Raw genomic sequence first — 27,790 nt, forward strand, 5'->3', positions numbered from 1 at the left:
GCTCCATATCAGCTCGTTTCCTCCTGCTCGTCACACTGAGGCAATTTCTTTGTGAAGAACATATAAGCTAAATAGCAATAACATCTTGCTTTTCTAATTACGCTTTTAAAACAGAGAGAAATGTTGTTAAAAAAATAAAAAACTTTTCCTTTTCCTACATGAGTTTGAAGATTCCTCTTCGGACATTTATGTGCAGGTGGTACAGGTCAAGGGTCAGTCCCATGTTGTAAAGGCAATGATCTAACATTCAGATCTTATTTATATATCTTAAAATGATGTTAAGCAAAATTAAACAGCGTGTTAGGTCAATAGTTACCTCCTTTCCTAATCAGTGAAAGTATATTATAAGTGAAGTATATTTATACAAAAGTCTGATAAATACCTTTGTATTTACATGTTTCGGTGCAGCCGTAAATCTGACGCACAAGCAAAATTTGCAAACATTTCATTTTTGCCTGAAACACAATCTATCACTGGAGAAGACTATTGTTGTCCACAAGTTACGCAAAAAAGAGTTGGCCAATTAAAATATTCATACCTTAAATGCAACCTCTAGACATCCCCAACACTAATGTCAATGTCCATATTTCTAAAGTATGATGTTTTTGAAATAAGCAACATGAATTACAGAAAATATAGACTTCTTACATATTATTTTTTTACATCTGGAAATTTTGTGTATGCACACAACTCTAGAGGGCAAAAATACTATTTTTTTACATGCCATACTTAGTTGTCCTGCCATGGTAGAACAATTCCTTTAACAAAAAAAAAAAAAACTGCAGCAAAGCAGTTGGCTTGTTCACGCTTGACATAAACATTCCATTCTCTGCCAAACTAAATAAAGTTAAACAAACATCTTACAAGCACGTTAACTAAAAGACAATAAAACATTTCGTCCTCTACAACTTTTTGATAGTAACTAAACAAAAGCTCTGTGAGAAACGCACCTCACTCTATGGGCTCTTTGCACGTACGGCGCTGATGTCACATCCGCAAGAGTGAAGTCCAACTTTCTTGTTTCCGCTTTGAGTTACCGTGACAGCTAGAAAAGACAAAGTTGTATTTTAGAAGCAAATAAAGCAATACAATGAACATTGTTATCTTCCAAATATAATGGGCTTTTACGTTTTCATGGATTTCCAAGCGATCCTGAATTAAGAAGACGGTGGCTTGTAAATATTTGTTGCTGAATTTAAAAAGCTAACGCCGCACAGCAAACTTTGCAGCCTTCACTTGACTCCGGATCAGCTTATTCACCGGAGACCTTAAAGAACACAGCCGTATTTTTCTAAAAGCAGCAACTATTTTTTTTTAGATATGTCCAACAAAATAATTCTGTCAAAAGGTGAATCATTTGGAGTTAAGTTCTGCCAAAAATTCACTAACAGTGAAACACAAACAGGCGGAAGTTGAGAGGGATCCACAACTAGATGAAAATGTTGGCCTAAAAGGTGTTTGCAACACGTGAGGAATTTTGTTTAAATAAACAATATATATCTCCAAAGTAGAAGAAATAATAAAAACATCTCTACTAGAAATGGTTTGCTCTTTGTAACAGCAATTGGAAAAAAAAATTAAATCCCATTTTTGTAGGGGAACTTTCTTCTGTACCCTTGAAAACAACATGACCCAGCATAAATAGCAGCTTAATAGTAGCGGAAATGGACACCCAGGGATTCCATCTGAGATATTAAATCTACAATATGGTGGATCTGTAGGAAGAAAGGACTTTTATTTGAGCCAACAAACAAGCTCACTGCCAAGAGTTCCTATCAGGTTTGGGTTCAGGGTGAGGTCTTGGTCTCTTTTATCTGGGCAGTGTAATAGCATCTTTTGTTGGATTTATAATAAAGATTGTTAGATTACTTTTTATTGACCATAATTCCAGGGCCTATGGTTACATCATGCAATGATACATAACAGACAAAATGGCCCTGACCAGAAGGTGTTGAGATTTATTTGAAATAATAAGATGTTAGTTTAAAACATACATCCTGCAGCATAAAACAATACTTTAATTTTTATTTTATAAAGTTTTGTTTTTACTTTTATGACTTCCAATCAGTAAATGGATGCCATGGATATTATGGATATTGCTGTTCTCTGCTCGCAGATTATTTTTCCAAACAAACTGAATTCATTTAGTAATTTATGAAATTCCTTCTGATAAGAGAAAGTATATTCTACCTATGTGTATTACATTATCTCCCTTATGACCTTTACATCTTAAGATAAAGTTATGTTTTACCTTCCACACTCTTTTACTACACAGTCCCAAAGGCCACATTTGGAATAGCAACGGTATAACAAATATGTAAAAAAATACATATTTTTTTATTAAATGTTTGCTACTCTAGATTTAAGAAAATTAATACAGAAAAACCTTAAAATTGACACCCTTTGACAAAGTGGTCTAAGGGGAAACTAAGAAATTGAACAAAGTGCTTTCACATGTATATTTGCAGGGTTGCACAGTACATTGTTGGTAGCATGGTTGCCTTGCAGCACAAAGATCCTGGGGTCTTCCTTGCTTTGTGCTCACAGGTTCTTCCTGTGCATCCATGGGTTCTCTCTGGGAACTCCTTCTTCCCCTCACAGTCCTGTTGAGTTAATTCATCTCTCTAATTTGTTCTTAGATGTGAATGTGTGTGTGCATGCATGGTTGTTCACCCAATGACCACTGGAGATAGACACCAACCCTCTGCAACTCTACGAGGATAAACTGCCTTAGATAATGGGTGGATATACAGTACAGACCAAAAGTTTGGACATACCTTTCTAATTCAATGGGTTTTCTTTATTTTCATGACTATTTATAAGGCAAGAAATCCCACTTATTAACCTGACAGGGCACACCTATGAAGTGAAAACCATTTCAGGTGACGACCTCTTGAAGTTCATCAAGAAAATGCAGAGTGTGTGCAAAGCAGTAATCACAACAAAAGGTTGCTACTTTGAAGAAACTAGAATATAAGGGGTATTTTCAGTTGTTTTACACTTTTTTGTTTAGTGCATATTTCCAGATGTGTTATTCATAGTTTGATGCCTTCAGTGTGAATCTACAATGTCAATAGTCATGAAAATAAAGGAAACTCATTGAATTAAAAGGTGTGTCCAAACTTTTGGTCTGTACTGTATATTTTGTATTTTTGATTGGTTTTTATAGCATTAAAAGTATTAAGACAAAATAAATAGTATTTACCATATTACCTTATATTTACAATGCAAGAGATGCAACATCATAAATCAAATATTGGGAATTAAAGGGAGCAAAAAGTTAGACAATTTTTTCTGATCAGGTTTGATGCTGCATTTACTGAGTTTTACTCACTAAAATTGTTTTTATTGACGTATTAACAAGGAATGGAACATTAGAGATTTTTAGCAGTGAAAGTCTTCATACTAAAAATTTTGCCTAATTCCAAAAAGTCTTAAAATGTAGAAAGGTTGAACAAAAATATGATTACTTTAAAAAAGCTTTAATTTTAGCAACAAAAAATACCATCTTGCATTAAACTTCAAAACACATGTTTAATACATTTAACTAAAGTTATTATCAATGGCATTGATTTTTACAACCTGAGGAAATAAATCAAAGGGCTTCATCAAAGTTAACTCTGTTACTGTGAACTTTGGATAAATAACCATTGTAATAAATGGTTATGAAAGCTATTGTATAACTTTTCAAACACTGCCTTTATCACAATATAGCTAAAACACAGGCAGCATGAAAAACAAAGTCTTCACCCAGGTATGGTTACAAAACAGTATTACCTATGTGTGACCTTGCCGTACTGATTGCAGATAAGTAGAGCAAAAAACATACAGAAATAAAAATTTTTAGAGCAACAAAAAAGTAACCGGTTCTAGTCATGAACAAAAGGAAAACCTCCTGAAAACACTAACAATTAAGCATTGCTATAAGGAGCCACAGTTGGTGCAGTTATCTGTATAGAACACTGTCTGTTTTTAATGACCAAAAAAAATAATCAGACATCCGTTCATCTGTTTCTTTCTGTGTGTCTGCTCTGTCTTCTCAAACCCTGTTAGTTGTAGCAGATGGTTGGTTCTGATGGAGATTTCTTCCTGTTATGAAACATATATGCATGCTCACTATGAGGAATCGCTATAAAATCAACGACACAACGGAAGCGATTGTCGATTGTCTCTATATGCCTGTCCGGGAGGAGTGAAAACCACAAAGTACTTTACAATGAAAACACTCTTAAAAAATTGAAGTTAAGAATATAAAACAGGATAAAGCAGAACACAAATCATACAAAAAAACTATTCAAAAAACTGCTTCTTATAAGAATCAACAGCGTCAAGACATCCCAAAAATTGAGGCAAAGCATTCCACAATCTGGAGATCACCGCTCTAAAATATTTATCCCCTTTGGTCTTAAAACTTGTTTGAGGAACCAATAACTGTAACAACTGTTGACTGGAAGATTACAGACTGACAGAAGAGGTGTAACAAAAAGAAAACCTCCTTTTGTTTTCCAGGGCAGAACTATCCGGGCTCTAAATTGGGCTCTAAAAATAAAGACTTAAATGATTTCTAAAATGTACCAGTAGACAAGGAAATAAGATTGAAACTTGGAGTAGCCTTTGTATTAATCTACTATCTCTTGCATGTATTGGTTAAATTCCTTGCAACTAGATCTGAACTGAATGGAGACGGTCAAGATCTTTTTTATTCAGGCACATAAAAAGATTGTTAGAATAGTCGAGACGAGGGGAAAGATGCTCAATCATCTCTAATTTTGAATTTGATGCCAACGTTTGAGGTTTAGAAATATTTCACAACAAAGGCCAGATGTAAATCACACAACTTTATAAGTAATACATTAAAAATAATTTTTAAAAAAGACATAATAAATGTAAGCAGCATTTTAAGACAGTAAGGCCGAAACAGTTACACGGTGATGTAACAAGCAGATTAGGTCATCCATTAAAATTATTTTTTTTTTCATCTTTGGCTAGTTTTAGCAAAAAGCAAATAGATAAATACATATCTATAGCTCCTCATATAAGGTTGTGTTTAGATACTTTCAAAGGCTGGGATTGAAGATGAAATTTTAATTCTATTTTTATGTATAAAAATCTGAAAGAGATTAAAGTTGATTCTAAACAAATGTAATTTAGTAATTGTGAACATTTATAATCTATGTGGAACTGTTGCTTCCACACTAACAGCTATTTAATACTAATCCTTTTCCTGAAGGATGTGCTGCATAACTTCCTGAATGTTCATGTTAAAAATTACTTATGTTCACCTTAGACGACCTTCAACCCTGGTTATATCACACGAGTTCAGTGTTCCTGATAACACACGTCCAATAAAACATTAAATAAATTATCTTGGATTTCATAACAATTATGATGGTGCCAAACAAATAATGATGCCAAAAAGGAGGAGATTTTTGCTTTATATAGCTGTACATTCAGAGGAAATTCTCAGTGCATCCTTGTCGGGCTACAATGCAGAAGCTACTGTGGCTGGGCTGTTTGTATTTTCTGTGCATCCTTGGAAGTCAAGGTAGGGGGGTGAAAAGACAGGATGACTTTGTGCTTCTTGCAGGCCCCCTGGCACAACCAGAGCTGAAAACTTTCAGCAATGGGGAACATGCTGCCTTTGACTGCAGTCATCCCATACCAGCCAACTCCAAACTGTATTTTGAGTACCTCCGGAGCAAAGGGATGACACACTTCAAAGTCCCGCTGTCGTGGGTCCAGCTCCTTCCAACAGGCCTGTCAAGCGAACCCCAACCAGGTGTAGTTAGATGCTACCAGACCCTCCTGAAGCAGCTGCTGGAGGAAGGACTGCAGCCACTCGTCATCCTTCATGGGTCAGATGTTCCAGAGTCTTTGAGGTCCAGGTATGGAGGCTGGGAAAGTCAGTGGCTGCTAGAGATGTTTCAGCAGTATGCCGAGTTCGCTTTGAAGGAGTTTGGGCCACTGGCACAGTCATGGGTGACATTTAGTGACCTGGATAAGGTTTTGCATGCGGGCCAGGCTGCAGGTGACCACCGTCTGCAAAACATTCTCCAGCTGAACAAGAAGATTTACCAGTTTTACCATCACAACTTCCCTGGAATTGGTGAGTTATTTCATATGAAAAAGGAATACATTACACAATTATATTGACTTAAAGTTCATAGTAAGGAGTGATTGAAAAAAATGCACAGTTATTGTTGCATCTCTTTGCAAAACTGACTAAATTCAGTTTTTTAAATGCATTTCTTCTGTGCTTCTGTATTTTTGTAGGGAGACGTCTGTCAATTGGGCTGAAAGGAACAGATGAAGCTGCACTTTCCCAACTTAAAGGTTCAACAACTGTAAGTTGTGTTTTCAAACTTTATTGTATGTACTCAGATGAATAGTTCAGATGCTCATAAAATAAAAACTGGAAACAATTACTTGAATTTGAAATACTACAAAAGCAAAAAGAGCCATATTCTTATATTATTTATAGTTGATGTGATTACTTCTTTGTTCACTTGGATAGTTCTTAAAATTGACCTCCTCGGCAACTATTTTAATAAACTTTAGGTTATTAAGATTTCTTCTCCAAAATAAGATATCGCTATAGCCTATATCTCTCACATAAACAAAGTAAATGTTTTTACCTCTCAGAAAAGCCAATGTCGGATACTTGACAAGCAATTGGGTGCATTTCACTAGTTTATTATCCCACAGAAACAGGAGAGTAATTATTTCTGTGGCACATTAGAGAGTGTTTCAGAAAGCGTTTCCAGTACCAGTTTAATATGTGGAGAGTAAAAGAAAAGAATATATTCATATTGGCTAGGTACATTTAGCTTTTCTCTTATCTAAAAATTTGATAGGCATTGAAAACATTTATTTGTCATTATTGGCAAAGCTATTTACATGTTGGCCATTCATTGTCGATATTAAAGCAACAAGCTCGGCATAATTACGTTTCAAAAGTTATAAAAACTGCAAAGAAAAATTTAATAATGAAAGACGCAATGAGTTATTTTCATTTAATTAGCTCCTTTTCTAATTTCATATAGCAGCTGCCTGTACTCCACTTAAAATGTTACCAAAAAAACAAAAGAAAAGAAGACATTTATTTATTAGCTTTGCAGCAGTTTTATTTGGGGTGTTTCTGTTCAGTTTACCTGCTGTACCGCTGCGCAACTACTAAGTTGGCTGCCAGCCTATCATCTCCTCATTCCCTGGCTGATAATTACCACTAGGCTCCTGCTCCTTACAGGTTGATTTCTTGTCAGTTGACATGGATTACAGCTGCGCTTCATCCGCAAATTTTGCACAAGAGCTGAAGAACCTACAGGTAAACAAAATTTTTAAAAATGTTTTACATGTCGACTAAATTGCATCCTCATACATATTATGTTATGCTGTAGATTTCTACTGGAAACCTGCCTATCCTGATACAGAGGTTGACAGTTCATGATTGTTCATACAATGAACAAGAGCCTCTGCGAAACTTGATGAATGGTAAGTGTTGTTACATGTATATACGTATATATTTAGTATATATATACACATATAGAAAATATAACTATTGTATAATGTTTTCTTTAGTTTGTAAATCATCACCTTTACCTTAATAAACAGGTCTTTGTATCACCATTCCACCTTAATTCCAAGTCATAAATAAAACACACAAACACTTTGCTTGACCTTAGACACCGTTGGTATAAAAACTGTTAAAATGTTCTTAAGTTACACTTAAACATTCTTTTTTCTTTTTTATTGCACTTAATTCATAAAGTGAACATTGTTTTTGAAAATATGTCCATATTGTTTGGTCAGCTGTGTGTCCAATTCTCACATACAAAATTATATATTTGACTAAGACTTGGGAGGAGTTAATGAAATTAGGGTTTGCATAGTATGCAAGTTTTCTACTGATTTGCATAATTATTTTTTTCTTAATTCAATAAAACATTATTCAAACTAGAAATTGTGTTTACGTCTAAACGTTTTCCATAAAATCAAGAAAATGCCATTTTGTCATAACAGTGCCCTCTAGTGCTCAAAGATTTCAAACTTTCCTTTACCCAAAATTAATATTTCATTCCAACAAGTTCAAAGGTAAAATATGAGATTGCATATAAGCCCCACCCACTCCATAATCATGTTCAAGACATGTATTCAGTGTGTGGTATCGAACTTGTATGCAAAGCTTGGCGTAAATCCAATAAGCGGTTATTAAGAAAAAAATATTTGACCCTAGAGCGCCCACATCACAAAAACTGCTTAAAACTCAATAATGTGGCACCATTTTATCCCCTAATTTGATTAATTAAATATGATGAAGATATACACTAACTGTTGTGCTAGGTAGTACTAAAAAGGTTGCATTGATTGAACAATCTTTAAAAATGTTCTGATTTTAAATAGTTATGTACCAAGTTTCATGTAGATCCAGCTACAACTATGTTTTGCCTTTGATGTGCTTTAGCATAAAATCTAATCAGGTGGAAAAGTGCAATGGTACCCTTTAGCTATTGAGGGATAAGAATGTATTTTTTAGTCTATTGTTTGGGCCTTTCTACCATATTGTCTTACCAGACTTATTAAAAATAATACAAATAAAATAATAAAAATACAATGGCACTTGGCTAAAGATCACTAATATAAAGCTAGAGAACTTGTTCTGGAAAGAATAACCTGCTATAAATGAAACTTGATTTCTTGAATAGAGTGAAAAGTGCATGATTAGTAGAACAATTCATCCTCAAATATCACAGTAAAGTAAATAAATGTGTAGATTTATTTTTGATTTACTTTATATGCATCATAAACGTTCATGAAATGGTCATTGTCTTTCAAACAGTCTTACACAGTCATGATCTGAATATCATTGGATGCGACATGAAGGATGTGTTGATCCAGCAGGAGATGCATGGTGCTGTAGTCAGGTAAGAAAGCTTGCTTATGTAAACCAATTACAGATGCATTGAGTGGTTTTTCATTACTATTTATATTTGATCTTGTCATTTTTTTAAAGTGGTGGGAAACATTTCAAAAGATTGACAAGATTGGGTAGCAGCTATCAGAAGATTTTGCATGAGTCTGCAGCCAAAAGCACTGAAGACAGAGATGTTCTCACTAAAGCATTCCCTACCGGCTTCCAATGGGCAACATCCACAGAGTCTTTCAAGGTTGAAGGTGCATGGGCAGCAGATGGGAAAGGCGAGACCATCTGGGATCGCTTTGGTCATGAAAACCAAGCCTTTAATAATCATAATGCTGACACAGCTGCTGACAGCTACAGAAAGGTAGATATAGATGTCTACCTCTTGCGAGGTCTTGGAGTCAACACCTACCAGTTCTCCATTTCCTGGGCCCGTATATTCCCCTCAGGTCACAAAGACAGCCTGTCAGAAGAAGGAGCTCTCTACTATGACAATCTGATCAATGCTCTTATTGAATCTGGCATACAGCCTGTTGCCACTCTCTACCATTGGGATTTGCCTCAGGCTCTCCAAGACAATGGTGGATGGACCAATCCTTTCATTGTTGCAGCTTACGTGGACTATGCAGCCTTCTGCTTCCATAGATATGGAAACAGGGTCAAGAGCTGGAACACATTCAGTAGTCCCTGGGTGGTGAGCCATGCTGGATATGGCACAGGTGTGCATGCTCCGGGAATAAAAGACTACGTGACTGCTTCTTATCAGGTAAACATAGTGGTATCCCCACGTAAAAACCTTTTAAACATGTCTAAATTGTTTTAGGCTATAACCCTTCACTTTTTAATTCTTATTTCTACAGGTTACTCATAATATAGTGAAATCCCATGCTGAAGCCTGGCATGTCTACAATGACAATTACAGAAACACACAGGGAGGGAAAGTGGGCATTGCATTAAACTCTGACTGGGCAGAACCTGCTGATGCTGAAAAACCTGAAGATAAGGAAGCTGCAGAGCGCTACCTTCAGTTTATGCTAGGCTGGTTTGCCCATCCAATCTTCATAGATGGGGATTATCCAGAAGTTCTCAAAACTCAGATTGCAAACAAAGCAAAAGAGTGTCCCTCATCTGCGCCAGCAGTACTTCCAACTTTCACTGATGAAGAGAAGTCGAGGATCAAGGGAACTTCTGACTTTTTTGGTTTAAATCATTATACCTCCCGTTTAGTTAGCAGCAGTGTAGGTGGGTGCACCCCTGGTCCTGAAGGAGTTGGAGACTTCCTGGCAAAAGTGGACCCCTCATGGCCTGCTACAGCATCAGACTGGATCTACTCCATGCCCACAGGACTACGGTCACTTCTGAACTACATCAAATCAGAATATCTAGCCGTTAACAATGTGCCCATTTACATAACTGGGAATGGCATGCCAACAGATGACAGTGGAGACACCCTGAATGATGTTAGCAGAATACAGTACATGACGGGTTACATCAGTGAAGCCCTAAAAGGTTTGTGCCTTTTTTTCTTTAATACTTGGCATCTGTTTAGCAGAAGGAAACTAGAAATACATTTTAATATTGTCTTCGGTTTCATTTTGCAGCTATTGAACTCGATAAAGTGGATGTGCAGAGATTCACAGTGCAATCACTTGTGGATGGATTTGAGGGAAACAAAGGGTACAGTGAAAGATTTGGACTTCACCAGGTTAATTTTGAAGATGGCTACAGACCAAGAACACCAAAACAATCAGCATATTTCTTTGCTCAGATCATTGAGCAAAATGGTTTTGTTTCAAGTAAACAAGATCATTTTGAAGGTGTGAAAATATCACCACCTCAACGTTCCACTCCACTGCCACCCTCAGAGGTCCCATCTGCATCAAAGTCTGTTTGGGAAAAATTTACACCACAGAAAAGGTTGGACAGACAGATGTATCACTATGGCAATTTCTCACAAAACTTTTTATGGGGCGTCTCATCTTCAGCTTATCAGATTGAGGGTGGATATAACCAGGATGGGAAAGGACAAAGTGTATGGGATGTAGTCAGTAATAACCCAGGTAGTGGTATTCCTGAAGATGTGAATGGAAATGTTGCCTGTGACAGTTACAATAGACTCGATGAAGACCTTTACATGCTGCAAGCTTTGAAAGTGAAATCATACAGATTTTCTCTGTCATGGTCCAGAATCTTTCCCAATGGTAGACATGAGTCCCTGAACCAGAAGGGTGTTGATTATTACAACAGACTTATTAATGGCCTCTTGGCCAGAAAAATCACCCCAATGGTCACAATCTATCACTGGGACCTCCCACAAGCTCTACAAGACATTGGTGGCTGGCAAAATGTGGAGATGATTAACATTTTTAATGATTATTGTGACTTCTGCTTTGCCACTTTTGGTGACAGAGTAAAATTCTGGATGACCATGAATGACCCTCAAGGACTTGCATGGCTAGGATATGGAACTGGACAAATCCCTCCAAAAATCACAGAGCCAGGAACAGCACCATACCAAGTTGCACATAACTTGATAAAAGCTCACGCTACAGCATACCACACATATGATAACAAATACCGTGCTTCTCAAGGAGGTATGGTTTCCATTGCCCTTAATGCTGAATGGGTTGAACCTAAAGATATCAATGTCCCTCGTGATCTTGTTGCTGCTGACCGTGCAATGCAGTTCAACCTGGGTTGGTTTGCCCACCCAATTTTCAAGAATGGAGACTATCCAGAGGCCATGAAAGCCCAAGTTTTGGTCAAAAGTGAACTCCAAGGTCTTTCACAGTCAAGACTCCCTTCTTTCACAGAGGAGGAAAAGAACTTGATCAAAGGAACTGCTGACATGTTCTGTGTGAATCACTACACCACCAGGCTAGTAACCCATGTTACAGCTGCATTTTCTCCAGCATCTTATCTAAGTGACTGGGACTATGTAGAAGAAGAGATACTTGATCAACCAACGACACCAATTGGATTCACAAGAGCTGTATCATTTGGCATGAGAAGGCTTCTCAACTGGATCAAGGAAGAATATGGTGATCCAGATATTTACATTACTGAAAATTCAGTTGCCACTCCCAGGGAATGGGCATTTGATGAAATCGACAGAGTCTTCCTTTACAAAACTTATATTGATGAGGCTCTTAAAGGTACAGTAATAAATATCAAAAATGTCTGTTGTATATTACAATGTCTTGATCATTCACAATTAATTTCTGTCTGTTTGTAATGTCTCTCTTAACAGCCTATGAACTAGATGGAGTCAAGGTGAAAGGCTATGCAACATATCTCATGGATTCCTTTCAGTACCTTTATGGCTACCTCTTTGGGTTTGGTCTGCACCACATAGATTTCAATAACCCAAACCGACCAAGAACACCCAAGTTTTCGGCTCATTTCTACTACAATGTCATGAGGGACAATGGTTTTCCATTACCAGAAGATGAAAAGATGTTATATGGAGAATTCAAAAAGGATTTCATTTGGAGCAGTGCAACAGCATCATACCAGGTAAAAAAGCTTACAATAGGTGAAAATATCTTTTTCACCTATTGTCAACTCAATCTAAGTTCAGATAAAGTTAAATCCCCCAAAATAGCAGTTTTTTATTTAACTGGTTTCGGCAAGGTGTTTCCTCATTGTAGCTTTTTTTTTAGAATAAGCAGTTTATAATAGTTGATAGGATTTTCATCACCGATTTCTAATCACTGGTTTTGACTAGCCAATACCAATACTAATTTGTCTCTCAAAGCTATAATTGACACAATTCCAGTATTAAACTCAAGCATTCTTGCTTTGGGCTATTGGTGAATAAGAATATTAAGAGCAGATGCAACATCAAACTTTCTTGCTTTTAAATTGGGATTATTATTTACCTAAAACAAATTCAAAATTATGTCAAAGTTTACATTTGAAAGTGGTATACAGCATATTTTAGTCCGCTAAAACTGAGGTCAGCACTATTTACTGATTCACTGTGTGTGTAATCACCCAAGGATGAAACCGTAGACACTTACTGAAAATCTGAGATTCATAAAAATGAGCAAAGTTTTGTTAGAACTTCCAAGCTTCCCGGTTTATGCTGATTTCTAAATCCCTGGATTCAAGTGGCAACATGAATCCACTTGCAACCTCATTTTCAATACCTAAAAATGCTAAGTTTTTTATTATTATTATTATTATTGGAAATTATTTAGAATTATTTAGAAATTATTGGAAATTATTTAGTTTTTCTTTAAATACTTTATAGTATTAAGAACATTGTACTCTAAAATAATGGTTGTAATTTAAAGCATATTAATGAGTTAAATTTTCCAAATTTACTCATTAATTTTTGCCAATGTCTCTGGAAAAATCATTCCCTCAAAAATCCAGTAACAAGAAATTAGGCATATTCTCTGTTCTGATTTTCCTCTTTCCAGATTGAAGGGGCCTGGAGAGAAGATGGAAAAGGTCTCAGCATCTGGGACAAGTTTACACACACTCCTGGAAAAATATCTGAGCATGACACTGGGGATGTTGCTTGCAACAGTTACAATAAGATGGAAGATGACATTGCTGCACTGAAGAAAGTCAAGGTGTCTCACTATCGCTTCTCCATATCCTGGCCACGAATCCTACCTGACGGTACTACCAAATACATCAATCAGGCTGGTCTAAATTACTACAAAAAACTTCTGGATTCTCTCATTGCAGCAAACATTGAGCCTCAAGTAAGTATTTCTCAAAAATAATCATTCAGAAAAGTGTTTTACCTCTTTTACCAACTGTTTTTCTTTTGGATCAGGTCACTTTGTACCACTGGGATCTCCCACAAGCTCTGCAGGATGTTGGAGGTTGGGAAAATGAGACCATCATTGAAAGATTCAAGGAATATGCAGATGTCCTTTTTGAGAATCTTGGTCCCAAAGTGAAACTTTGGATCACTTTCAATGAGCCATTCGTAATAACTGTATTAGGCCATGTCCAAGGTGCACATGCCCCAGGTATGTAAAGTATTCTTAACAGAGAATAACACTTTATTATCAGAAAGTTAGAAGTCAGAATTATGGACTTTTCTCAATGCAGAACTCTTAAGGAAGTAAATAGTCTGGAAATACAATTTCATGGGAAAATCTGCATCACATTTTTTTGTGTGTTTTTTCAGGTCTCAACGACCGACCAGATACTCTTCCATACATTGTAGGCCACAACATAATCAAATCCCATGCAGAGGCCTGGCATGTCTACAATGACAAATACAGAGCCTCACAGGGAGGATTGGTCTCCATCACTGTAAACTCAGACTGGGCAGAACCCAGAAACCCCTACAAGCAAGAGGATTATGAAGCTGCGCGAAATGTGGTTGAGGTATATATTATGATTGTATAACACAAAACAACTACAACATTTGGTGTGGTATTGTAGTTAATAATTGCTGTGTGTCAAAACCTATCCACAGTTTTATCTTGGCTGGTGGGCCCATCCCATTTTTAATGGTGACTACAGCCCACTGGTGAAGAAATCTGTTCTAGACCAAAGTCTTGCAGGTGGTTTGACAAAATCCAGGTAAAATGTTTGGCTACATTTTAAAATACTTTGCCTATAGTTTGCACCAAATGAATGCCTATGCAGATTCTTAATTTGATTTTCAACTTATTACACCCACTGATGTCTTCTCTCATACAATTTCTTCTTGAATTTTTATTCTCTAGGCTGCCCGAGTTTACTCCTGAGGAAATTAAGCGAATTAATGGCACATATGATTATTTTGGATTAAACCATTACTGCAGTGTCTTGGCATTCCCTGTAGACTTTGGAACGACTCAACACTTTGAAGCAGACAGGTAAGGCCGTTAGCTTTCTCACAAACCAATTTAAAATCAACTTCACATTAAAATCATGACTTAATATGCTTCTTACATTTTTCCTAAATATTTTTGTAAAAGGTGTCCATGTTTTCAATTTAAACTCTAAATTACATAATTATTCACTTGTCACAGGGGTGTGGTGGTTATTAGTGATCGGACCTGGTTGGAAACCGGTTCTGTCTGGTTGAGGATGACACCATTTGGTCTCCGAAGATTGCTGAAATTCATCAAGGACGAGTACAGAAATCCTCCCATTATCATCACTGAGAATGGTGTCTCTGAAAATGGGCCAGTTGATCTGAATGACGTTCACAGGAAATACTATTATGAAAAGTACATCAACCAAGTGCTGAAAGGTATTAAAACAACTTCATAGAATATAGAGCATATAAAATGAGAGTAAATCATGTTTACATTAAAATCTGCTATAGCCTTCTTCAGTTGTTCAAAACTGGAGACTTGTATATATTAATACCTTTTACCAGCTTGTGTGCTTAATTACATTTTCTTTTTTCTGCAGCTTATTTGCTTGATGACGTCAATATTATTGGCTACACTGCTTGGTCTCTGCTGGACAACCTGGAATGGGGTGTTGGCTATACAGAGAGATTTGGACTTTTCTATGTTAATCGCACAGACCCTGATCTGCCTCGAACCCCCAAAGCCTCCGTGTCCTTTTACTCCTCCATCATCAGCTGCAACGGGTTTCCCGATCCAGCATCTGGACCTCAGGAGTGTTGGAACCCTACCCCTACAATTGCTGACCCCTAAGCTTGAAGGTAAACAGATTCAGTGTTTTGAAAGTAAACTGATTGAGATGTTCTGATTTCAGGTCAGATCAAAAAATCTCTTGTCATAATACTTAGTTGGACATATCTACCTTGAATTGAGATCAACTTTACTGATCAAATTATACCCAGCAGTAGAAGTACGCAACTTTACTATCATAAGCTGGCTAAAAAGCAAGCTTATCAAATAATCTGTTTTAAGAGTTTCAGAATGCAATGTTAATAATACAAAATTTAGGTTCATATTACTGTAAATGATTATTAATAAAAGTGTCTATTTTTCTCCCTTCAGCAACAAAAGAGGCAATTCCTGGAATCAACAATGTGAACTTCCTGGGTATGAGCCTCTCCTCTGAAGATGCCGCAACCGGACTTAACACAACATTTGCTTTGCTGATTGTAGCACTTGCTGGAACAATTTGTGTGGCTGTTGGATTGTTTCCAGTAAAAAAGGTGTTCCAACAGAAAATTGTAGAGTTAATTGAGGGAGGAAGAGAGATTCTGATTGCAGATTGACTTCCATCTTTAATGCAAATATACGTGATTTCCATATTTAAATTTAAAGGCTTGAATTTTGCAAAAAACAAAATCTTCAACAGAGAATTCTGAGTTTTTGAACACTGTATGTTATAGTTGTTCTATATTTAAAATAATATAAATATAATTTATCTATACAACGAAAGGTGCAGACGAGAACTTACTGCTTTCTGGGAAGTTAAGATGACTGGACCCGTTTTTTTCCATGTGCACTATTTGTGGTATTTAGACTTTTTTTGTAGCTCTTTAGGATGTTTTTTGTGTGAAAAATGTTAAGTTAACTGAAGTAAATTTCTGGTGAAACCCATGTCAGTTGTGTGTAAAACTCTAAATTATTACTCCCTATTATATTGGTAGAATGTTTTTGCGTTATTTGTGACTTGTGAAATTTTTTACCACCATATAAAAAAAACACTGATCAAGTCATTGTCATACTAACTTATTGTAACATTAAGAACCATTTATCTAATCTTTGTGAGAGAAACTGGAAGAAAGCACAACATAAAAGCCAACTAATATCTGATTTCTGCTACTTGTCCTATGAAGCTTCTGTTCAATAAAACTATTGCAACTAACCACACTGTTCCTGTTTTGATTTTGTACACAATCTGTTCCCCTCCAATTATATTACTCTTTAATTTATTTTGAGATAATATCTGACTTTGTGCAGTTTTGTTTCTTTTTTACTGCTCCATATCAGTTTGTCTCCCCCTGCTCCTCATACCTGCTTTCTCATACGCTAATAGTACTGAAAAAACAAGTCCCACTGCTTCAATCTGTCATTTTTTAATACAACTCTCCCCCAACTAAGTTCCATTTTAATTACCTAGATAAGCATCATTTCAAATTGAAGGATTATAAGATGTAAATCCAGCAGATAGAAGCAAATATAGCTAGATTATCAATCAATCAATCAAATTTTATTTGTATAGCACATTTCAGTAGCAAGGCATTTCAAAGTGCTTTACATCATATCAAACACAGAAACACAATGCAACATAGAATCAACAATCAAAACACGACATTATGTAAAGTTCCATCAATAAATTTGTAATTGATTACGTTTCAAATACAATCCTAAACAGGTGGGTTTTTAGTCTAGATTAGATGGCTGTTACCTGCTGTAAAGCCTCAAGAATTATTAGCTAGTCTCTTGACAACATTTTTTTCACTTTTAGGTCCCAGATTGTGGCTTAACGCTTTATCTGTGTTCCTGAACTATCTTTAGATATTATTTAGTATTTAGATAGTAATTGTCTTAGAAATGTACACTCCTGCTACACAAGTGTTTTGGTTATCTTGCAAACACAGCAAAAAAGGGATAGCAGAATGTTTGGAGCAACAGCACAGAAACAACCCAAGAAGCCCAGGTGGAAAGCATGTGTCAATTAAACCGAAGCTGTTTCTTATTAACAAGTATTTCATTGTTTAAATACCTATTAGCAAATACTACCAGTGGCTATCTTTCAAATTGAAAACCTAAAACTAGTCCATTGGCCACACTGCAGTAACCCTAAGTTAACATTTTAATAAGCGTCTAATAGCAGCACATTTTAGGTTCCTCAGACAACATTGGGATATTGTTATCAATTGGATGAGTCCAGAGTCTGAGTACATCATACAACTGCAATAAAACACTTATCAAACCCTAATTGTGCAACAATGATATGAGAGCAAAATGTTGTCTAAATAGCTTTGCGGTCAGTTGACATTCAGACTGGCTTTCTTGAGTCACAATGAACAGGTTGCTGTGGGTTGTGTGTCTGTATTTTTTATGTGTGATTGTTTGGAGCAGTCAGGTGAATGGAGAAGATCACTTTATGCTTCTTGCTGGCCCTCTGACTGAGAAGGACCACAGAACCTCCAGCAGTGATGAAAATGTCTTTGACTGCAGTCATCCAATACCAGCAGCTTCCAAGCAGTATTTTAAGTACCTCCAGACCAAAGGGGTGACCCACTTCAAAGTGCCGCTGTCATGGGCAAAATTTCTTCCTACAGGCCTGACCAGCAAGCCTCAACAGGATGTGGCAAGTTGTTACCAGACCCTGCTGAAGAACCTGCAGGAGGAGGGCTTGCAGCCTCTCGTCATTCTTCATGGATCAACAGTTCCAGGCTCTTTCAGGTCCAGGTATGGAGGCTGGGAAAGTCAGCAGCTGCTAGACATGTTTCAACAGTATGCTGAGTTTGCTTTGAGAGAATTTGGCCATTTGGCAAACTCGTGGGTGACATTTAGTGACCTGGATGAGATTTTGCATGAAGGACCAGCTGTCGATGGTCACAGTCTTCTCCAAAATATCCTTCAGCTCAACAAGAATATTCATGAGTTTTATCATCAAAACTTTCCATATGAAGGTAAGTGAACTCCAGTCCTGTTCCTACCTAGATTAATATTCTTTGCTTGTTCATATTTATATGTTTTCTAGACTGAATTATAATTTCCAGTCATTTTAAATTGCAATCAGTAATAAATTTTTAAAATTTCTTCTTTTTACTATGACTAAGATTTAACTTATCAAGAAAATAGCTCCACAGTCAGCAGATACTGTCTGTACTAATATTATTTTACTGCTTTGCTGATAAGACAGGATGTATTTTCCGTTATCTCAGTAATCAGTCCATGTGAGTTGCATCAAGATATCTCCTTTGCAGTCTTGACTAAACACCAATTTCTACAGTGGAAATACTCATTAGCTAGAAAGATTAAATATATTACATGAAGTGTTCATAGGTTTTCTTCCTGTCACTTTTTCTTTTCAGGGAGACGTCTATCATTTGGGTTGAATGCAAAACACTTGGATCAACTTTCCAGTCTTAAAGCTTTCACAAATGTAAGCTTCCTGACAAAACAATATTACATGACAAAACAATATTACTCCTTTTAGTAATATATAGAAGATAACCTAGATAAGATTTGTTGACTGCCATTGTGTACACAAAACAGTACAATGAAAGTTAGTTGCCACTGATCATCACACACCAAAATATAATGGAATAATTAGATTTCATTAATAAAATATCATTAGAAAATGGAAGAATAATATATATTCAGCCAGTGTATTTATGTGTCATGTGACTGACAGTCAGTCTCTCTGGGATCCTAACTTCACTTGTGGGCCTCTTATCCGCCTGATGAAGGGTAGAGAAGTATGGGTTCTTTTAGGACGCTTTTCACCTGCTTATGCCGATGGTTTCCGAACCTGCTCCTCAGGTACCACTGGACTGGATGTCTTAGATATCTCTCTATTCAAGTACATCTGATTCAAATTACTGCACGACCTCCACAGCATGCCATCAAGTTCTGCAAAAGCCTGATAATCACCCAATCATTTAGGTAATATGTACCAAGACGACATCTAAAGCATGCAGGACAATACTCCCTGAGGACTCTTTAGCTTTGAATTTTGTAAAAAAATTGTACATCAAGTATTGAGCCTTAACTTTACAAAAACCTTAATAGCTAGTTGGCAAAAGAAACTTGCAATAAATGCAGTCCATTAAATGCATTATGCATTTTTCACAAACAAAAACCCTAAACTGACTTAAACCTATGGAGTACATAGAAAGCAGGCAATGAGTTTTTTTAAAAGTAATTTGGTTATTTCCCCTCAGAGAAAGCAAAAAAAAAAACAAGCACATTTCTATTTGCCACACCTAGTGTGGGTCACACTAAGGCCCAAACTTAGTAGGTCTTAGTGTGTATTTTTTTTTTTTCAATTTTCATTTGTATTATTAGTATGTGACAACTCTCATTTCATTGTATGTTCGGCACAGATGGATTTCTTGTCAGTGAACCTTGAATATAACTGCGCCTCCTCAAAGAGTTTTGCACAAGAGTTGAGAAGCTTGCAGGTACTGCAAACATTTTAATAGTTTTAGGACCATCATGGATTTTTTTTGCATTTTATCTTTATAAAATTATACCTTATACAATTAAACAGTGTTGTGTTCTAGACATCTGCTGGAAATTTGCCAATCTTGCTATATAAGATGCCAGTTCGTAACTGTATCCTGAGTGAACACCAGCTCCTTGGAGATTTATTACAAGGTACGCATCATGCTGGTCAACACACTTTATAGGTTCTTTCTAAATTATCAATAGCATAAATTAAATTACTACTGTTGGATATTTTATACAGTGTGATTGTTTAAAAATCATTATCCTTGGACCTAAACAATTATTAGGTAGAAAATAAAGTGTTCATAACATTCTTTCTGTGATGTTTGAAAGGAACAAGCTTAATGGTTACACTCTAAATACCTGTAATGTGGCAGTCTTTTCTAAACAGTACAATGAAAGTTAGTTGGCACTAATCGTCACACAACCAAAATGGAATGGAATAAGTAGATTTAATTTATAAACATCATTAGAAAATGGAAGAACATACGTTCTTCTGCTTTTAAGTGGTGTAGCTTTTAAGTAGTGCCATTTTATAACAGTAACTAGTGCAAAATCAGCCTTTTATTTATCAGTCTGTTAAGTTCTACTGGGAAAACAATTTGCAAGGTGGAGAAAAGCTTTGAAGCTTTACAGCCAGACCAGTAAATATTTATAGCTATGATTGCTGCAGGATAATGACAAAAACTGATTACATAATACTTGAGGTGAAAGTCTTATTGCTAAACTTGAACAGATTATTCTTAAAGGACTCCATAATTAAGCCATATGTAAAAAATATTTCTGTCCTTTTGTTTCTCCTGTATTGTGGCAGTTTTATGGAGAAATAGTTTGAATATTATGGGATGCGACATGAAGAATGTATTAGATGGGCTGGACATGCATGATTCTCAAGTCAGGTAATACAATGTTTTAAAGATTTATATGATATAACCTTTTCCCTTATAATTTTAACAGTTTCCAATCCTTTCCCCAAATCGTCTTATTTCCAAAAATTTCATCAGCAGGACCGAATTCAGGAAGAGTTATGAAAACATCTTTCAGAAATTTGGAGACCAAGCCAGTGATGACGATCTGTTCCTCACTAAAGGATTTCTCCCGGGTTTCCAATGGGCTACGTCGTCAGAATCTTTCAAGGTTGAAGGTGGCTGGTTGGAAAGGGGAAAAGGAGAGACTATTTGGGATCAATTTGGTCATGAAGGTCAAGCTTTTGCAAATCACACTGCTGATCTTGCTTGCGACAGTTATAACAAAGTTGATATAGATGTCTACCTTCTGCAAAGTCTTGGAGTCAACACCTACCAGTTCTCCATTTCCTGGGCCCGTATATTCCCCTCAGGTCACAAAGACAGCCTGAAGGAAGAAGGAGCTCTCTACTATGACAATCTGATCGATGCTCTTATTGAATCTGGCATACAGCCTGTTGTCACTCTCTACCATTGGGATTTGCCTCAGGCTCTCCAAGACGATGGTGGATGGACCAACCCTTCCATTGTTGCAGCTTACATGGACTATGCAGCCTTCTGCTTCCATAGATATGGAAACAGGGTCAAGAGCTGGAACACATTCAGTAGTCCCTGGGTGGTGAGCCATGCTGGATATGGCACAGGTGTGCATGCTCCGGGAATAAAAGACTACGTGACTGCTTCTTACCAGGTAAACATACAAACATTTTAAACTATGCTCAAAATTAGTTGTAGCTCTTTCCCTTCATATTTTATTCTTATTATTGCAGGTCACTCATAATATAGTGAAATCCCATGCTGAAGCCTGGCATGTCTACAATGACAATTACAGAAAGACACAGGGAGGGAAAGTGGGCATTGCATTAAACTCTGACTGGGCAGAACCTGCTGATGCTGACAAACTGGACGATAAGGAAGCTGCAGAGCGCTACCTTCAGTTTATGCTAGGCTGGTTTGCCCATCCAATCTTCATAGATGGGGATTATCCAGAAGTTCTCAAAACTCAGATAGAAAAGAAAAGAAATGAGTGTCCCTCATCTGCGCCAGCAGTACTTCCAACTTTCACTGATGAAGAGAAAGCGAGGATCAAGGGAACTTCTGACTTTTTTGGTTTAAATCATTATACCTCCCGTTTAGTTAGCAGCAGTGTAGGTGGGTGCACCCCTGGTCCTGAAGGAGTTGGAGACTTCCAGGCAAAAGTGGACCCCTCATGGCCTGCTACAGCATCAGACTGGATCTACTCCATGCCCACAGGACTACGGTCACTTCTGAACTACATTAAAACAAAATATCTAGCCATTAACAATTTGCCCATTTACATAACTGGGAATGGCATGCCAACAGATGATATCTTCAATGACACTAGCAGAATAGAGTACATGGGAGGTTACATCAGTGAGGCCCTAAAAGGTTTGTTCCTATCTTTTCTTTAATATGTGGCATCTGTTTAGCAGAAAGAAACCAGCCATAAATTTTCTATGTTGTTTTCTGTTTCCTTTTACAGCCATTGAACTTGATAAAGTGGATGTGCAGCGATTCACAGTGCAATCACTTATGGATGGATTTGAGGGAAACAAAGGGTACAGTGAAAGATTTGGACTACATCATGTTAATTTTGTAGATAGCTACAGACCAAGAACACCAAAACAATCAGCATATTTCTTTGCTCAGATCATTGAGCAAAATGGTTTTGTTTCACGTAAACAAGATCATTTTGAAGGTGTGAAAATATCACCACCTCGCCGTTCCACTCCACTGCCACCCTCAGAGGTCCCATCAGCGTCAAAGGTTGTCTGGGAAAAATTTACGCCACAGAAAAAGTTTGACAGACAAATGTATCACTATGGCAATTTCTCACAAGACTTCTTATGGGGCGTCTCATCTTCAGCTTATCAGATTGAGGGTGGATGGAATGCAGATGGAAAAGGACCCAGTGTATGGGATACATTCACTCAGAAGCCAGGTAGTGGTATTCCTGCAGATGCAGATGGCAATGAAGCCTGTGACAGTTATAATAGACTCGATGAAGACCTTTACATGCTGCAAGCACTGAAGGTGAGGACCTACAGATTTTCTCTGTCGTGGTCCAGAATCTTTCCCAATGGTAGGCGTGAATCCCTGAACCAGAAGGGTGTTGATTATTACAACAGACTTATTAATGGCCTCTTGGCCAGAAAAATCACCCCAATGGTCACAATCTATCACTGGGACCTTCCACAAGCTCTACAAGACATTGGTGGCTGGCAAAATGTGGAGATGATTAACATTTTTAATGATTATTGTGACTTCTGCTTTGCCACTTTTGGTGACAGAGTAAAATTCTGGATGACCATGAATGACCCTCAAGGACTTGCATGGCTAGGATATGGAACTGGACAAATCCCTCCAAACATCAAGGAGCCAGGAACAGCACCATACCAAGTTGCACATAACTTGATAAAAGCTCACGCTACAGCATACCACACATATGATAACAAATACCGTGCTTCTCAAAGAGGTATGGTTTCCATTGCCCTTAATGCTGAATGGGTTGAACCTAAAGATATCAATGTCCCTCGTGATCTTATTGCTGCTGACCGTGCAATGCAGTTTAACGTGGGTTGGTTTGCCCACCCAATCTTCAAGAATGGGGACTATCCAGAGGCCATGAAAGCCCAAGTTTTAGTTAAAAGTGAACTCCAAGGTCTTTCACAATCAAGACTCCCTTCTTTCACAGAGGAGGAAAAGAACTTGATCAAAGGAACTGCTGACATGTTTTGTGTGAATCACTACACCACCAGGATAGTAACCCATATCACAGGTCTGCTGTCTCCACATTCCTATCAAAATGACTGGGACTTCACAGAGGAACAAGAAAGTGATTCACCAGCTACAGCCATCAAAAACCAGAGAGCTGTATCATGGGGCCTACGAAGACTCCTGAATTGGATCATGGAAGAGTATGGAGACCCTGAAATTTACATAACTGATAATGGTGGAGCTACAACAGCAAAAACTACTTGGGATGACATTGACAGAGTGTTTTTTTACAAGACTTACATAAATGAAGCTCTTAAAGGTACCTTATTATAATCAAATGATTTGGATAACATTTTGAAGCTGTCATACTGTACTTGATTCTAGACTTGATCATTTATTTGTATGTGTGTTTCTCATAATTACAGCCTATGAACTAGATGGAGTAATGCTAAAAGGCTACACAGCAACATCTCTCATGGACTCCTTTGAGTGGTTAAATGGCTATACAGTTGGCTATGGATTCTACCATGTCGACTTCACTGACCCAAACAAACCAAGAACACCCAAGTTGTCTGCTCATTTTTACTTCCAACTCATGAAAGACAATGGTTTCCCCATAACAGAAGATGAGAAGATGCTGTATGGAGAGTTCCCTCAGGGTTTCCTTTGGAGTAGTGCCACGGCAGCTTACCAGGTAAGATGAGAGAAACCCAAATTTATTTGTCTTGAAATAATTGTTTCCCTTTGTTTATTGTTCTTTCTTTACTAATTTTAGATTGAGGGTGGATGGAGAGCTGATGGAAAAAGTCTCAGCATCTGGGATAAATTTGCTCACACGCCACTCAAAATTTTTAACAGTGACAATGGCGACATCGCTTGTGACAGTTACAATAAAATAGATGAAGATATTGCAATATTGAAGCAACTTGGGGTTAACCATTATCGTTTCTCTATATCCTGGACGCGGGTACTTCCTGATGGCACAACAAATCACATCAACGAGGTTGGATTTCGCTACTATGACAGACTGGTGAATGCGCTGCTTGCTGCAAACATCCAGCCTCATGTAAGTTTAGCTTATCTTTGCTCCCCAAAATAGAGTTTACAACAAAAATGTCCAAATACTCAAAAGTGTTTATTTCTTTTCTTTCAGATAACTTTGTACCACTGGGATCTTCCACAAGCTCTGCAGAATGTAGGAGGTTGGGAGAATGACACTATTGTTCAAAGATTCAGGGATTATGCTGACGTTATGTTCAGCCGTCTTGGAGACAGAGTGAAACTTTGGGTCACCATTAATGAGCCATATAACGTAGCAATGATTGGACATGGATACGGAGTAGCTGCCCCAGGTATGCTTTAATTGCAATGAGCCCTAAATAAAATATATTTTGTGGTGGTAAGGAGTCAAGAAATGTGATTTAGACAAAAACGCCAAAGAGAGGAAGACTAACTGCATCTAACCCAGATTGTGTTTTCAGGTATTAGTTTCCGTCCCGGTACTCTTCCCTACATTGTTGCTCATAACCTTATCAAAGCTCATGCTGAAGCATGGCACCTTTACAATGACAAATATCGGGGTAGACAGAATGGAAAAGTCTCTATCACTATCAACTCTGACTGGTCAGAGCCCAGAAACCCCTATAAGCAAGAGGACATTGACGCAGCAAGACGTATAATGCAGGTAAACCAAGTCCTGTCACATTCTTCACAAAATATTATTGTTCTTCTGTTTTGAGACATTGATGATTTGTGCCTCTTTGTGCAGTTCTACATTGGGTGGTTTGCCCATCCCATATTTAATGGTGACTATAGTGAAATGATGAAGACAATCATTCGGGAACGCAGTCTTGCAGCTGGATTGACTAAATCACGGTACCACAAAAAAACAAAGAAAACCTGCTGTTATCAGCTCTGCTAGATACATTCTTTCTTTAACACCTGTAGCGTATGTCTGACCACATACCTTTTTTTATTTTCTGCAACCTGTGATTTTCAAAAGCTGGCTTGTGTTTTATGCTCCACTGGATTCCCTTTTCAAATTTGATTTAAATTGAAGCAAAAACTTTAGAGAACCAATTTTCCAAATAACTTAAAATTCCATTTTATATTCTCCAGGCTACCTGAATTTACCCCAGAGGAAATAAAGAGAATTAAGGGGACCCATGATTATTTTGGATTCAACCATTACACCACTGTCCTGGCATTCCCTGTCGATTATGGAAATCTTCAGCATTATGATGCAGATAGGTGAATAAGAACTTACACATAGCAATTGAGAACGTGTATTTAATATGTTTTAAAATATAAATAAACACATGAACTCTGGACTATCCATAGGGGTGCAGGGACATATGTTGATCGTACCTGGCTAGATTCTGGTTCTGGCTGGCTGAAGGTCACACCATTTGGGTTGCGCAGAATATTGAACTTTATTAAGGAGGAATATGGAAATCCTACAATTATTATCACTGAGAATGGGGTCTCAGAACGTGGGCCCACAGATCTTAAAGATTCCCACAGGAGTTACTATTATGAAAAATATATTAACCAAGTGCTGAAAGGTATTTAAAGAAATTAATTGAACATACTATATTTTATATGATGGACAAAAATAATAAAAATGAATTATTTCTATCATGAAAAGATTAATTATGTTCTTCCAGCTTACCGGCTTGATAATGTGGATGTCCGTGGCTACACAGCATGGTCACTCATGGACAACCTGGAGTGGGCCACTGGCTTCTCAGAGAGATTTGGACTTTTTTATGTCAATCGCTCTGACCCCAATGTGCCTCGAGTGGCCAAGGAATCTGTGTCTTTCTTCTCCACCATCATCAACTGCAATGGGTTTCCCGACCCTGCATCAGGACCTCACGATTGTTTGAAGCCTATACCTGAAGGTAATTGTAGAAGATTATAAACATTTTGGAAATAAAGATGCGTTTTTTTATAACCGTGTGAAAAAATAGTTTCAATTTTACCTAAAACATTTTTTTCAGCAACAAGTGCTCCAGAAAATGACAATTCAGTGAACTTTCTGGGTCTGAGGCTCTCCCCTGAAGAAGCTGAAACCGGACTCAACACTACATTTGCTCTGCTGCTTGTGGCAGCAACTGGAGCCATTTGTTTGTCCATCGGTTGCTTTTTCACTAAAAGACGTTCAAAATAAAATGAGAAAGTTGAAATTGTACCTGCAGCTACCATTCAGACATTTATCTTAGCATTTAAGTGGATATTTGTAAAGTCTACATAAAACACCATAATCAACAAACATGTAATATTGCAGCTGACACTGTATGTTTTCGATGATTCACTTATTTTAATTCACTGGGATTTTTACAACAAAAGTAAACTGATATTAAAATGTTTATGTATGTCAACGTTTATATAGCTAGAAGTGTGCTAAAGTGTCTGGAAACATTCAACTAGAGTGTTCAAATATGACATCTTTAATTAAAATATGTAACATTTAATAAAGACAGCAAAGACATTCATGGTGTTCTTTAGTTATTGTGCTTCCTTTACATTATTTTGCTAAAAAAAAGATGCATGTTGCTATGCAACAAGTGGGAAGCTAGGTATCATATATATTATTATGCTAGATGTTCAAAATTTAGCATTGTTCCATTTTATACTCCAGTAATAGTGGGTGATACAGACATGACTGTTGTGAAGTTCATGTCTTCTTGTTAGCAATTTTAGTCATCCTGGCTGTTATTTATTTTAAAGCACTAACACAGGCAAAATATGAAAACATATAATCACATTTTTCAAAACTTGAAAATTTAAACATTCCAGTGCAACAAAATTTTAAATATTATAAGTAATAGCCTTAAAAAACAGATATCAGGTGTTGGCAACATTACTTAATTGGGGCAGCTTTTATTCAGTTTTAGATTGGTAAAACGTCTTGAAATGCTATCCTAACAATATTGAGGTTGTATGTCACAGATTGTCCACAAGAGGGCAGAGTAGTACTGGTAGAACCTTCTCATTATTTTTGATCAGTTCTATCAAGAGACATTATAATTCAGCAGAAAATAAAAACTACATTTTGTAAAGAAGCACTTTTGCTGGATAGTCTCTGCAAA

At 37.1% G+C, this 27,790-nt stretch overlaps 1 protein-coding gene across 1 annotated transcript; it reads left to right on the top strand.

Annotated features, from left to right (window-relative positions):
• The first annotated feature begins 5,468 nt into the window (after nucleotides 1–5,468).
• Nucleotides 5,469–27,189, top strand: LOC114147572 (lactase-phlorizin hydrolase-like). Its single transcript, XM_028022054.1, has 34 exons — nucleotides 5,469–6,106; nucleotides 6,274–6,344; nucleotides 7,247–7,324; nucleotides 7,398–7,491; nucleotides 8,837–8,921; nucleotides 9,011–9,683; nucleotides 9,778–10,426; nucleotides 10,519–12,072; nucleotides 12,168–12,433; nucleotides 13,345–13,635; nucleotides 13,710–13,908; nucleotides 14,070–14,272; nucleotides 14,364–14,470; nucleotides 14,617–14,748; nucleotides 14,905–15,128; nucleotides 15,293–15,531; nucleotides 17,276–17,285; nucleotides 17,829–18,449; nucleotides 18,855–18,925; nucleotides 19,869–19,946; nucleotides 20,049–20,142; nucleotides 20,807–20,891; nucleotides 20,997–21,648; nucleotides 21,728–22,367; nucleotides 22,462–24,015; nucleotides 24,122–24,390; nucleotides 24,472–24,762; nucleotides 24,850–25,048; nucleotides 25,178–25,380; nucleotides 25,465–25,571; nucleotides 25,815–25,946; nucleotides 26,037–26,260; nucleotides 26,363–26,599; nucleotides 26,699–27,189. Exons 1-34 carry the CDS (start codon nucleotides 5,488–5,490, stop codon nucleotides 26,866–26,868), a joined length of 11,121 nt encoding a protein of 3,706 aa, XP_027877855.1. The 5' UTR covers nucleotides 5,469–5,487; the 3' UTR covers nucleotides 26,869–27,189.
• Nucleotides 27,190–27,790: the final 601 nt, after the last annotated feature.

Source organism: Xiphophorus couchianus, chromosome 7, assembly GCF_001444195.1.
Source record: "Xiphophorus couchianus chromosome 7, X_couchianus-1.0, whole genome shotgun sequence".
NCBI classification, from domain to species: domain Eukaryota; kingdom Metazoa; phylum Chordata; class Actinopteri; order Cyprinodontiformes; family Poeciliidae; genus Xiphophorus; species Xiphophorus couchianus.